Source organism: Cupressus sempervirens, chromosome 9 (genome assembly GCF_028749045.1).
Source record: "Cupressus sempervirens isolate cs-2001-9-10 chromosome 9, ASM2874904v1, whole genome shotgun sequence".
NCBI lineage: Eukaryota > Viridiplantae > Streptophyta > Pinopsida > Cupressales > Cupressaceae > Cupressus > Cupressus sempervirens.
The window spans coordinates 786,784,160-786,799,665 of record NC_143126.1 but is presented as its reverse complement, the minus strand read 5'-3'; the positions used below and the strand labels follow the sequence as shown (position 1 = coordinate 786,799,665).

At 34.4% G+C, this 15,506-nt stretch overlaps 1 protein-coding gene across 2 annotated transcripts in view; it reads left to right on the top strand.

Annotated features, from left to right (window-relative positions):
• LOC149541076 (ATPase complex subunit) overlaps window positions 1-15,506 on the top strand; it is a 175,651-nt gene that overhangs the window by 66,418 nt on the left and 93,727 nt on the right. For both annotated transcript variants that reach the window (XM_089799801.1, XM_089799800.1), the window contains exon 3: window positions 3,709-3,772. In XM_089799801.1, coding sequence (XP_089655927.1) covers window positions 3,709-3,772 — 64 coding nt within the window. The remainder of the gene's footprint in view (window positions 1-3,708; window positions 3,773-15,506) is intronic.

The following is a 15,506-nucleotide window of genomic DNA, read 5'->3' as shown; positions in this document are numbered from 1 at the left end:
ATCTGTACTAGTAAATCAGTCAATTGCCACGCCCCGTAGGATGGCCGGAAATTGTCTTATCCAATCATCTTCATTAGTTATCCCATTTGCCCTCTAAATTGTTTCACATGTTTTGCAATGTTGAATGGGATCGGCCGTACCATCGCCATCGAACTTCGGCAGTTTCTCTTTTGGTCCTGCCATCACTAGATGTTGTGGGTTTTGTTGTGTATTTGTGCTGTTTTGCACTCCCGCGCTGTTCTGAATACCCTCGCTGTTTTGTATCACACCTGCGCTGTTCTGCACACTTGTGCTGTTCCGCACACTTGCGTTGTTTTGCACACCTGGGCTATTTTGCACACCCGCGCTGTTTTCGATACCCGCGCTGTTCCTTACACCCACACTGTTTTCAACACCCGCGCTGTTTTCGATACCTGCGCTGTTCCCAACACCCATGTTGTTTTCAACACCCGCACTGGTTTGTGAAGAAGGGTTTTTTGAAGCTATCTGTTCCGGAAGTATATCTTGGACGAAGAGTTCACTCCATGCTCGTGCTCCCTTGGCACTTTGAGCCGTGCAAGTCGATCCCCTTCTGTCTGGATTCTCTTCCCTTGGCGTACATAGGTTCAAAAACTCCTCCCTTACTTCTTCCACTAAATCGAGCTGCTGTCGGGTCTCTTCCAACAACTTTTCAGTGCTTCTGTGGCTGTCGGTAACTTGCTGAAATCTTCGTCTGCGTTCAGCCTGTTGTGCCAAAATTAAAGTTTCCTGTGCTGCGCGTAATTCATCCTTTTCCTTTAACTTAATCTTATTCTTGTTCAACTAATTCGGCATTTAATCGTCATTTGCCTATCATCGTACTAGGTCCATCGGGCAACGGTGTCAAATGTTTACCGTACTGGTAAAAGAAATCAATGCATAGACAATAGATAGGAATAGCAGAACTTTTTCTTTTATTCGCATATGCCAAAACAGTACATTATGCTCAATGGTAACTGATATGACAAGATGATTACAATGCTTCTCGAAGGGGGTATAAATACTTCACCGAAGGGCCTTTTGGAAGGTTCCCGAAGAAACCCGTTGGGCACAAGTCGGCTACATAACAAATAATACATACTATCCTACCCGTTGGCTCATTACAATTATTCACCGACTACATTCGGCTATTTTTTTGCCTTTTACCAACACTTTTTTCCTCTTTTGTATGTTTTGGGAATGCTTTTTTTTGTTTTAATTTAGCAATAATCACCTCCCTTTTTTATCTCTCAATGTGGTATTAAACAACAAAGGCACATTCATTATATTAAATCACCTCTATTAAATATTTGAAGCTAATATTTTATTTAACTTTATTAACTCACAACTTTTAGTCACTATAAAGCATCCCATCATATTAAATTTTCCATCCTCTCCCTAATGAGCTATAAGTGTGAGGTGCCTCATAAATATGTTCAACTAAAATGGCAACCTTATTGAAATTAATTAAATATGACTCAATAATACACCCAATTAGCGACTATGGTCAAAATGCATTGTAATTGAAATATAATTGTGTAGGAGTGAACTGGATGATGATAGATGATAAGCAAACAACAATTGGGCAACTTACTAAAAATAGATGCTACTTCCAAGAATTCTGGAGCTTAAATTGGAAGTTGAAAATAACATTTGAAAGTGTCATATGACTCCTCTAGACCTTGTTAGCTCATTGCCAACATCAAATTATTTTTTTGAACAACCTGGCACAAACTAGAAAGTCAACGACAATTGAATGGCTACAAAACCTAAAAATGGCAACATTACATACTCATCTGAATGTAGCGGTTGAGTCTTTTGGCAAGTGACTTTTATGCGAACTATCACCCAGAGCTGTCCTAGACAATCTACAAGCCTTCCTTATATAGGCAATTTTACATTGCCTGGGAAGGTTCTAGACATCAAGCCCTAACCCTTAAGGCTGGCCAACCCTAAAATTGCATATAGAGTACGCTCAAAATAATTATGACATTTTGGAATTTTTGGGTGGCCCAACTTCGGAAGACCATAACTTGCGAACTGTTGAGCTGATTGGCTATTATGACCCCATTCTAGAATCCTTAGCTTCTGATCTACAATGCTTGATTCACGCAAGCTCCGGTTGGCCTTGTTTCAGAGCCCATCCAGAGCCTTTAAGGCCTTCAAAACTAAACCTGAATTTTAATACCAAATTTTCAGACCAAAATTCCGCAATAACCTCACAAATACTCATGATATGGCAGTGACCCTGAATTGGCAGGTTGATAAATTCAAGATGAACCTCCACCTCTGAAATTAGGACATTCTGAGCTCGTATGATGGACTTACTAAGTAGCAAGCTTCCTCAAACAACAACTTTGCATTGAGACAACCCTTACTCAAGAAACATAAAGGAAATATTTTTGGGTGATGCACGATTGCTCTTATGCCTAGGATGCTCTTGCATCATCTTCCATAAAGTGATCGAACCATTGTCTATTGTGGCATACAAATCAATGATAATAAGTTAAGAATGGTAGGAAAAATGATCAGTAGTCATCTATAGAAAGTGCTCATTGTCTATACTTTATAGTGAGCTTAATTCAGAATGTAGACTGTGATTCCAAGTCCAACTATCGTCCATGATCTCCCTGGTATTTAGGTCTATTTATTATTTATCTGATTGTTGGTTCCTTGTTACAATAACCAACCAAAATAACCTGGTCAAAATAACCAATGACAAAATAACCCTGCATTAAATTACCATGTGGATTGACAGTTTGACACAGTTGCATATTTATGCATTGACTTTGCACGCAAATAATTGTTTAGTGTTATTTGGTTGCAACATGCTTTTGGATATGTGGTAATTTAATGGAGGGTTATTTTGTCATTGGGGTATTTATTACCCTAGGATGATTTGTTGTTGTGTTATTTTGGCCGGGTTGTTTTGTCCCATAATCATTGTTGGTATATTCATTATTATACATCAAAATATTGAGACACAATCTTTAGACATCATTGACTTCATAAGACATTAGTAACTGCTTTTCAAAGACATATCACTTGGGAGGTTATTATTTTTGGAATTGCAAATTTGTGGCAATTTTTTATAGTCTAATATTTGTTACATATGAATTATGGCAGCAATTTTAGTATTTTATTATACATTTTGACTTCACATGCAACAGTTTATATAAGTTGTCTAAAATTAAAACAAATTAGATTTCATTCTATTATGGCAGCAATTCTAATATTATATTATATAGATTTTGATATTAAGTGTATTCACGCACAACAGTTTCTGCAAGTTGTCTAAAATTGATGTAAATTAGACTTCATTCTATTATGGAAGCAATTCTAGTATTATTTTATAGATTTTGATATTAATTATATTCATGTAGAACAGTTAGTGTAAGTTTTCTAAAATTGAAGCAAACAAGTTTCCTTATTTAGAACGGTCTATGCATCAAGCTTGACACTAGATTTGAGAATATCTCTTAGTTTGTGCATGTTATCCTTCTTTGAGAATGAATGAAAGTATTGATTATGATCTTATGTTGGATGTCATAAAGTTTTATTTCTGCTGAAATCTTTCCTATTTTTTGGAATAGCATAGCAATGTTCAAGTTTTTGAGATATGGAGTCATGAAGGCCAATTTTTTTTGTTCTTTAACATTTTCAAAAATCTTGAAGTATTGATTCTGGGTTTTTGGACCTACTTTAGTGCAGTGGGGATGAGCTGAACAGAGGCTATTTTGCTGACATTTCTGAGCTAAACAAGCATGGTGGTAAGGTAGGGATTGTTTGTGCTGCGGGCACCACTTAAACTCATGGAATGATAGAGTGAAATTGCTTCATTTGAACCTGGTTGCAGTGTGAATGTGAATTTATGGTGGAAATAATGAACATCAACACTTTTTGGAATTGTATGCGAATATGACTTTTTTGTTAATTGCTAATTGTTTACAAATATTTTGCTGATACAAACATCAACATTAGACCAATACAAGCTCTTGTGAGCATACTAATGGAGCTAATATCAACTCCTTTTCAGGAACCGCACTAGGAAAAAACTAATGAAGACCAAGCGTCACATCTTAGAAATCCACTTATTTTAGAAACCATCTCCAATCCACGTGCCAACAATGGAAGACCAAGAGTGACAATTTAGAAATCCACTTATTATAGAAACCTACTCCACTATAGGAGCCAACAATGAAAGGCCAAGAGTCACAACTTATATAGTAGATGTTCCTTTGGACTTTGAACTTGGGTCTCCACAATGGGAACTCAATCTTTTTACCAAGTAAGCTCAACCTCTTGGACTGTTTGTGAACATAATTGTTAGACATTGATGCTTGATTATATATTTATTCGTAACTTTATCCTGAACGTTTCTATTCAATTTTATCTTTTTCTTTTTGTCAAAGCAATGGAGTTGTTAGGAGACTGATTCATTTGTATAAGAAAGTTACTTTTCATGTTTGTTATTGGAGTTGACTGTAAATACTGAATGCCTATTCCATGAATAAAGATAATTTACCAAACACATTTGTTTTAACAAGAAATCAGACTACTTTTTTGGTTTCACTCTTATTGACATTCTGTGTGTACTTATTATCTAGAAGTCATATTTCTGGAGTTTTTGAGTTCATGTGCGCTGGAAAGCAGCCATAATTTTCTTTAGACATATATACAAGCAAATGTGCTTTTCCATAGCAGAAATTTTTACATGAAGAGATCATCTTGGTGTAGCAAATGTCATGTAGAAGAATATGGATGACATTTCTTCCTGCCAAAACATGTCAGAGAGATGGCAATACTTGTTCACTTGGAATAGTTCCAATATGATTCGCAATGCTTAGAACGTGGTTGACTAGCTTCTTTGCTTCTGGCTACATTCCTTCCTATGTAAACTGCCGTACTGGATGAAGTGGTGTTGGTTTTCCTGAAATTGACAGGTTAGACAGTGGAAGGGGATATTTTTATTTTGGTTAAATAAACAGTGTGCCTCACCTGCTATTGTGGTGCTGATTGGATTCCCTAGTGCGGCGAAAGTTAATACAAGATTCTTTGCTCAAGAATAATTGTGACTGAAACCAATGACAATGATGGACTTTGTTAGTTTCAGAACTTCGTTTCATTTTCATTTTATTTCTATGATTTATGGGCACCTGAATCCTAAGTTCCCCATTTGGTTATGGGGTCAGGTACAGGTTCAGAGTTTGAACCATGGCTATGCTATATATAATGTACTAATAAAAATATATACAAATAGTAATAATAACAATGAATGTATTAGAAATTAAATACAAATAAAAATACAGACAATAAAGTAATTGACATATGAGTAATATTAATATTATTTCTATGAAATAGTTAACATGAAATATAAAAGTATCAATATAGTAATACAGCAGTAGGAACTCCTTAACTTGTTATGTTATAACTGAATGATAAAAATTTGTTGGGACTTTTTTAATGTTCATATAAAGGATCTAAAAGTAATCAGGTCTGAATGAACTAAAGTGAGAAGGCAATAAAAAGTTTGATGTGAAGAGCAGAGTTAATAATATGTACAGTATCAGTGGTTGTTTTGAGTGGCACAAAAAGGAAGAATAAAGCAGACCAGATTGCTTTGCTAATTCTATCTTATTTCTTTTCCTTCCGTTTTCACTTGGTATTTAATAGAAAACAATAATGACAGTTCAGAAACTCAAACTTCTATGAAATGAAAATTTACAGAGCTTAAATGTACTGGAAAAGGGTTTTATTTTTTTAAAACAAACTTTCTTTTCTTTGGATTTTCTCATATAAGCCTATGATATATCCTGTGGTAACCAAAGCCTGGATCAGTGCCTGGACCTGGGAAGGATGGATTTGGCCCCATTTTCAGATGAACCCAGGAATTTTAGCCTGAATCAAAGCTCAAAAAGATCTTGCTATAATTTTTTTGTTTCAACAGCTCTCTTGAGGTGGAGTGGGTATGAGAGGTTAAGGATGCCACAGTTTATAGTTGAATGAGGAAATCACTACTGATTAGAAAATTGTATCACCATATGGTATTTTATGATTAGGGTAGAGAGGGAGAAGAGTTGTTCCAAGGGGCAGTTCAACACAAGCAACTCTGAGATGTAAACCTTATTAAAATAATATCTCCTATATTATTCTATTTCTATATTAATGGTCACTTCTGTTAGAAAACATGGACCAGTTTCTGCAAATGTAATTAGACTGCCATTGTTGCAGGTATGTTCCACAATGCAGATCCCAATCTCTTATAAATATAAGAGTAGGAGACATGTCTCTATGATTAATCATTATTAGTTAATATATATTAACAATATAACATATGTATAATATATTATATATATAATATAATATAATATACTATAATATATTTATAATATTATATATATGTAGTATAATAATAATATTATATCAACATTGTATCTTACGATTAAATCAATTTGACTGTAGCTATAATCTTAACACTCCCTCTTAGCTAGGGAGGATTTGTTATGGAACATATTATGCTCTCAAGCATATGGAGATATATCATCTCAATGTGATATTCTTGGAATGGCATATTAAGGATATCAACATAAATCCATCAACACACATGTATATATTAACATATATTACATATGGAATTGGCTTCAATTCACTATGAGGCCAAATTTCTCAATACTCCCTGTTTAGCAAAGAGGGAATTGAAACAATTTCTATTACTTTAATATAAGTTTAAACACCACCTTAAGTGTGGTCTATGATAGTAAATATATCATATTGTCCGGCAAGATCCAACCCAAAGAACCTTAAATTGATTTTCATGGTGTCCGGAAAAATCCAGTTGGTTATCATGGTGTCCGGCAAAATCCGGCTCAAAGAACCATGATTAGTTGGTTATCATGGTATCCGGCAAAATCCGGCCCATAGAACCATGATAACACTTGCTCCTAGACATACAACACATTTAGGTACTACAAGTTAATGTAGCATATCTAGGAGATAGGTCAAACTATTGATAAGGTAGTCACCTAACAATGGTTAACCTTCTAGTTGATACGCTTGTTATCATGACTTCCAACATTCTGGGACAACAACTTAATGAAGTATGTCATGATAACAGTTCTACCATTTATATGATCGTCACCTTACAATGGTTACCTTCTGTTTATATATTTCAATGAAAGATCGTCACCTTTCATTACATATCATATATGAGATAGTAACCACCATGAACCCAATTAGAGGGTGGTACAAAAGCTTTCACCTTAATTATCTCTCACAGAGAAGAATGTATTACAAGGAGTTTCACTTAGAACTTCTTCTCATAGAGAAGATACCATTCACAAACGATTGCACCTCAAAATTCTCCCTCTGAACAATGATTCTGGGAAGTCAGGTCCTTAAGTGACTCCCTTAGAGCTCTCTTTGCCTAAGGATGTCTTTCGAATTCCCTCTGAATTTGATATCAATCTGCCGACTTTCTGGTGACAAGTTTTTACTTCCTCATGATGTATACATGGGTAGGCCCATTTTAAAAACATGTAGTCACACCATGTATTTTTAGACTCCTTCCGAGTATCAATCTTCTAAGCTTTTGTTTTTCCTTAGAAGAGTTGTCATACTCCCTCTTAATGTAGAAGGATATCATAATCTCATTGATTGCATGTGTGAAGTAACAACCTTTATGTCTTGCAAGAACATCCTCAGACATAAAGGAAAAGATCAAGGAACAAGAGTACACCAAGACACATGACTTATTATTCATACATATAAGCAAGACATTACAAAAAAGTAAGTGTAATACTCAAAGGTAAGTAACTTATCTATACATCGACATCAAAACAGGAATGGAACATTGCTTATTATTCCCCCCACAATGTAAAATTCCAACTCATTCCATTATAGTCACTAATTCTCCTTATATTTTTCAGTCCTCTCTCATTGTTTTGTCTTTTTCCAGATCTATATATTTTTATATCCCTTATGCAAGTTTCAATATATTCCTTTCTCATATTTTATAATGTTATATGCAAGTAGTCTTCCCTTCTCTTTCCACGTGGCATGATTCATTGTTGACATTTCTTGCCTTTTGTAAGGTGGTAATTTACTTTTAAAATTTTGATTCCCCTTCTCTTAAGTGATTATTCCCTCTTGAGTTTAATGCTCATGCTATCAAATACTCCATGCATATTTATGTTGGCACAATACTTTTTCACTGGTACAAATGTAGCATTGCTTGACCTTTAAAGTGGATTTTTTATATTTTTATTTTATTGCAAATGCTTTCGAGCTTAATTAGCACAATGCCCTTATTGTTATTACAAATATTTTGGCTTGGTCAAGTTTAGAAGAATTAGAAACATCATTTCTGAACCAATAATGCAATATGCTTGTTTGCTGACTTCCATTCCCTTCTCGCTGTCTGTTTGACTTCGCTCTGATTGGCTACTACCATTTCTCATTTCTCTGATTGATGGCAATTTAATATTGAAAATATCTACCCTACTTTTCATGCCTTTATTATCAATGTATATTAGCATGATATTTGATCAAGGCAATAATTTTTTTCTTTCTTTCTTATTTGCTTCATATTTTTTTGCTTTAGTCTTATAATTCTTAATTACTGATTAGTCTGAATGTTGTCAATTGTTAGCATGTAAGTTGATATTATATCTGATGTCTATATGATTGATTTTCATAGTCATTATTGTCTCACCATCATCTTCTAAGTTAGTATTACTCACGTCCCTGTCTTCTTATCCCATCTTCATGTCTAGATGCCATCCTATTGTAAAGACTCCTATTAGTATATGCATCTGAGTATTTACGTACAACTTATCCTTGGTATGGATCAATTTCAACATTTCCTTAATAATCATAATTTCATCTATTTAATAAATGTAAGTGTTTAATTGATTCGTAAAGTTGCAGGTTGTTTCATTTATCCATTCTTGATAATAATGGTGTTGATTCTCGATCCAAGCATGGTGAACTTGGTTTAAATAGATCGATATACAACAAGCTTGCTGTAACTACCCTAATCTGGCCCTCCTAGCGGTCTTTGCTTGCGTTGGGGCTTTTGAAGTGCAGGCAGGAGAGATGCTTCTAAAGGCTGTGGAATCGGGCATTACATCTTCCCTCATTTTCTTGAAAATTCTCAAAATCCTTCTTTCAAACCAAAATATATAGGATAGTAATCAACTGGTTGTTGTTCCTTCTAGATTGCTACTGATATCATGTAAGATTGTTGTTCAAATTGAGATTGTATTGGTCAAGACATGGGTGTATATTTAATTGGGGAATAACTTCAATTGCCTTTGTTCATAATGTTGTCGATGAATTATACTTCAACACCGAAGTGCTAGGGCTCCCATCTTAGTTTTAATAGTCAATGACTATCTTGCCATAGAAAGGGTGCGATCGACGATGCCTATTCATCTGTCATACGTAATTAGATTTCTTCTTGTATATTTTATGAAGACTCTCTGCTTAGTCTATTGTTAACAAAGGATTAGATTTTGACTCGGTAGTGTATTGCACTGTTCTGGACCTTGTTTCTCCTCCATATCCTATTCGCTCAATATTTCTTCATAAACCCATAGTGCCAAAAACTTCGTGCATCACTCAATTTTTTTATTTAAAATTTTTCGCTTCCTAACAATCTTCATTTGTAAAACACTTTATCTCATGCATTCCTTTGTAACAATCTTTGTTGTAATATACTTTGTTTGCAATCTACGTATACATACATTCCTTCTTGGATGGATTCCAAACCATTTGTGAAGTCTTTTTCTCAGTCTATTAATTATTTTATTTAGATCAAGACCTTGTCGGTTCTTCTTCCGTTTGTTCTAAGATAGTCCCCCAATGTTGAATTACAGCCCATGTCTTTAATTTATTATGCATCTTGTGATATGTTTTGAGAGCTGTGACATTGGTTCACCTGGTTGATGAGTCAACTATTTGTCATCGCTGCACACTAATACTTGAAATTTTCCATTTGCAGTTAAGCTCTGATACCATGTTAGAAAACATGCATCGGTTTCTGCAAATGTAGTTACACTACCATTGTTATAGGTATGTTCCAAAATGCAGATTCCAATATCTTATAAATACAAGAGTAGGAGACATGTCTAATGAAGAGACTTGTCTCTATGATTAATCATTATTAGTTAATATATATTAGCAATGTAAATCACAATATATATATATATATATATATATATATATATATATATATAGTATAATATATTTATAATATTATATATATGTAGTATAATTATAATATTATATATATGATATATTATATCAACATTGTATCTTACGATTAAATCAATTCAATTGTAGCTATTATCTTAACACTCTCTCTTAGACAGGGAGGATTTGTTATGGAACACATTATGCTCTCAAGCATATGGAGATATATCATCTCAATGGGATATTCTTGGAATGGCATGTTCAGGATATCAACATAAAGCCATCAACACACACACACACACACACACAACATATGGAATTGGCTTCAATTCACTATGAGGTTAAATTTCTCAACAACTTCTAGATATTGTAAGTATCCTATATAATAGATTTTTTCTATTACTTTTATGTTTCTTTTTAAAAATATCCGATTGTAAACTCACTAGAACAATTTGTTCTTTGTTAATAATCATCCGATATTTTACCAAATGTTTGTCTAATATGGTATTAAAGCTAATTTTTTTTTTGCAAATTTTTATAATATCTTCAATAAAATTATTTGTCCAATTTGTTTGAAATTATTCTGGGTTTGATTGAAGCTTGCAAAAATCTCTACCTGACTAGGGTTCCCCACGTGATTATTTGCCGTCATTTCTTGAAAACATGGAAAATACAGAGAGGGGAAGGAGGTGAATCAGTATTTTTAAAACTTTAATGAGAAGAATATATTCACTAGAATAAATTTAGACAATGACATCCAAAATTTATCACGTAGAAACCCTTTTGGGTAAAAACCACAGTTCACTACGGCAAGAGCCTACAACACAATGGTAAATTGTGAGCCTCTTATCTAGGAGATCTTGGGTTTGAGTCTACTCGAGCTTAATAAAATGATAATAATTAATCTCAACACATTATAATAATTAATCTTGGCTTCGGCCTCTTATCCATAAAAAAAAAAGAAAAAAAAAACCACGGTTCACTGACAATAAAAATGGCCTACAACCCAGTTCAATAAAGCCACAACTCTCTTTACATTAGTAATCAAACTTAGGCTTCAACCTATCAAAGAGCTTGAACTCTAACTTTTCAAATGGCTACAACCATTTCTATCCGTGAAGCATCAATACAGTTATTAGATTATGAGATACAAACAAATTACGGAGACAACCCTAGTCAAAGATAGGAAGAAGATTAATCAACATCTCCTGGATATGCTTGAGTAGTGATATTAGACTAAAGGAATACATTCTATAGGACTTCATGTATAATTTTACTCGAATACCTAGTAATATTTTATCGCTATATTAGAGATTTTCTTATATAGCTAGTGCCCTTTGTCTTAAGCAATTCCACCAACTTTTATACTCACCACACTAAATGAACATTCACAAATTTAACAACACAAATATTGGTGACATGTTTCTATTTTATGCTTTCACGGAATCTTTCAAGAAATTAATGTGCTGCTCACCCTTTCTTTTGCAGTTGTATGACGCATGTATATATATCAAAGAGCCAAAACTCGGGATCGACAAGGCCGACTCGAATTGTCAATCGGCTCGGAATCGCCTATGAATCAGCTATGAATCGACAAATTGAAAAAACCCTTTAAATTTAGAGATTTTAACGACTCAAAACTTATTATTTTATGCACCCTTTACTGAATAAAACTTAAACATACAATAACATTATCAATTAGAATCTAACATACACAAGTAAGAAACATAAATGATAAATCCAACACATACGTAAAATGTAAATTGTAGCTTAAGTAAATAGAAATCATAGGAATAGGATCATAATGAGTCATGACATAGATATAGAGAAATATAAATGTTGTCAAATCATAAATGTATGTAATATGAAGATCCATAAAACTAATGAGATCAAATCATAAATGTATTTAAGATGAAGATCCATGAAACGTATGTGTATCTGTAAACAAAATGAAAAAACAAGGCTCTAGCTTAATTCTCATCATCATCCTCAAGCTCGGCTGCAACCTCAGTGTCTACCTCATCCTCACCCTTTGAATATTCTGTATGCCTTCTACAAAAGGCATCTAAGGTAGGTCCTAGATGACTGATGAGCCATAGCCCTCACATGTGAGATGGGTGCATGAACATCACTATCTGTGCATGTGCATATGCGTTTGCCAGTGCCTGAATGTGCTCTAGACTCCTCTGCCATGGCCATAGCCTCAACCTTTCTATCTACTTGGTCAACTCACTCATGGTCTACCTCAGTGAAGACTGCTGCATCTATAGCCTTTGTGAGCTACTCTGACTCTGGATCAATCTCCTCTAGAATGATCATAGAGGAATTAGTAGTCAAAATCTGTTTGGTCCTAAGGCGGAGGCTGTAATGAACAAATACAAGATCGTTCAATCTCTGCATAGACAACTTGTTTCGCCTCTTCGACTGAATATGCTCCAACATGGATCAATTGCGCTCACATCTAGAAGCGCTACTAGGCTGACTCAAAATACAAATGGCAATCCTCTGAAGATGTGGGGTTGAGGGTCCAAACATTTGCCACCATTTATTTGAAACAAGGGAAAAGAAAAACAATCAGTCTCATTTACAAGTACAAAAATGCATAACTTATAAGCCATAACAATTAACTTTAAGTCTTTAAGAATATATTATTTTTACCTGGTTGTAGTGATGTTCGAGCTTCTATGGCCATGTTGCTAGAGAAAATTGCCCCTTATTATTGAATTTGTTTAGCTCTATGGTTGCAGCCGAGGAACTGCCATCGCTACGCATCCTCTACATTAGTGTATATAGGTCAGTTAGAACCACCTCACTCGCCTTGAAGTCAAGACGAAAACGATATGCTGGATTTAGGTAATAGGCTGCTTCATGGATGGGCCTGTGGAGTTGATTCTGCCATCTCCAATCAATGATCTCCCAAATGGGGCCATACTTCTTTGACACTCTTGGATACTAGGCTTTAATGGCCTGCTTGGCCCTATCCATGTCCTCATATATGTAGCCCACAGAGGGATTCTCCCCATCAACAGTTTGTAGGAGAGATTCAAGGGGCTCATTGACTTGCATATAATAAAAGAAAAATATTTGAGTCAAAATTTAAATATAAAACTAAATCATCAAACAATTAAATAATAAATAGTAATACTAAATGTTAAATTGTAAGAAGCAATTGGCCACATCCATCCTTGTAGGGGTCATAGTATAGTAAGAGGAAATCAACTCTGGCCCAACAATCATGTGTCCTAATTCTTCCCTTGATGTCGTCAAGGATTTCAGTGTGATGAAATTCGAGGCAAACCTCATGATGCCAAGACAAGCTAACTCCCTATCTCCTGTGTATTTCCTCATTGTGCTGAGGATTTATGTATGATTGTAGATAAACTTGCATATATTTTTGGCCTTTTCTGCACATAATTTGACCTAGTCAAGCTTACTAAAGGCCTCCAACATGAGGTCAAGGCAATGTGTCATACAAGGAGACCAAAATATTGTGGGGTGCTTGTCCATCAAAAGTTTACCTACAACTATTTTAAATAATTTAGAAATTTACACATGTTAAGAAATTTAGAATTACAAAAGTTCATATAAATATATTTTAAAAACTTGAAAACTTAAAATTTAAAGTTAAAAGTTTACCTGCAACAACATAACTTGCTGCATTATCGGTCACCATTCGTACTGCATTTTCTTCCTCCACCTTTGCTATGACTTCTTCAATAACCTCACATTAGTATGTGGCATTTTTGACATGAGAGGAAGCATCAATAGATTGATGAATACAGTGGATCCTACAAAATTTAAATTGATCAAAACAATTAATTATCATGGATCATCAACAAATTAGCAATCAACAAATCAAAATTTAAATTATTCAATCACAATTCACAATGCATGTAGGAAAGCAGAATGATCAATTACCTCCACAGGAAACAAGAAAATTGAGTAGTGTTCTATTCCTCCTATCCGTCCAACCATCAGTCATAATGGTGCAACCCTTTATGGTCCATTCCTTTTGTTGGTCCTCTAGCTCAAGCTTCATATTGTCTACCATTTCATCTAAAAGGTAGCCACTTAGCTAAGCCTCATTAGGGGCTTTAGACCCTGAACCACAAATAGATACGACATCTATCGTGCCTGCCAATAAGGAGACTTGTCAGAAATAGATTATGTTTAGAAATTTAGATGACAAATTATTATGTAATATGAATCTATGATTACAAAAGTAGGAATAATAAAAATATAATTTTAAACTTAAAGAAAACAAATAAAAAAGAATTCATTACCTGGCTGCAATAAATGAAATATTGCAAAAGTACCAAAATTTGCAAATTTGTTTCCTGGCAGCATCATGAATCTCCTTGTTCAAACCCATGCCCTCAATAGAGGGTTGTGCACCAGTAGTAGTGTGTGGCACAAAGTAACTATTTAATCTAGATTTCCGCACTCTAGGTCGAAATGTAATAGGGCCTGGCTTAGTATTAGAATGACTAGCACTAGCACTAGCACTCGCAAGTGCATGGGCATTAGTACTAGCACTAGCAAGAAAGGGAGGCTTGGAAGAACCCTCTCCAACACAACTTGTGGATGTAGATGCAGCTACGAGGGCATGGGAGCCAATATCACTTAACTATTCAAGTTGCGTTTTCTTATTTAACTTCTCTTGTTCAAGTGTTCTAATGCCACATAACAAAAGTTAAGGCTGCTACAATAAGAAAATATAATTAAAAATTTAAAGTTTTAAACTAATAAAAAAACAAAAAACCCTACTTTGTATTTGCAATTTAGTAAATAACATTGAACATTTACAAATGAAAACTAAAAGAATTAAACAAAAAATGAACAATACACTAAGATACAAAAAGAAAATCAACACTTTACCTCTTGCAAATGAGTTGAGTGTTACTATTGTCTCCTTAATGCTCCCAATGCAAACATATAGCCTCACCGAATTGATTTGTGATCTCCTTGATGCTCTTCTTTTTGCAGGTTGCAACCCTATGTTTTCTCTTTTCTCTTTCTCATTCTCACTTTTCTTCTCTTTTTGTTATACTAAAGAAATAGAAGGCCTTTTAGGGTTATTAGAAAGAGAAATTAAAAAAATAAAATAAAAGTAAATTGTTATTTTTTTGTTTTTAAGTCCCAACTTTCAGCTGCCACGTAGCTGATTTTCTTGGCAATTTTGGCTGATTTTGGCTGATTGGCAATTTTGGGCGATTCACACCAAGAAATTGGCGATTTGATTCATCGATTCATAAAAAATCGCCTAGCATGAATCGAATCGCCATATCGCCTGTATTGCGGTGATTTTTGTTTCTTTG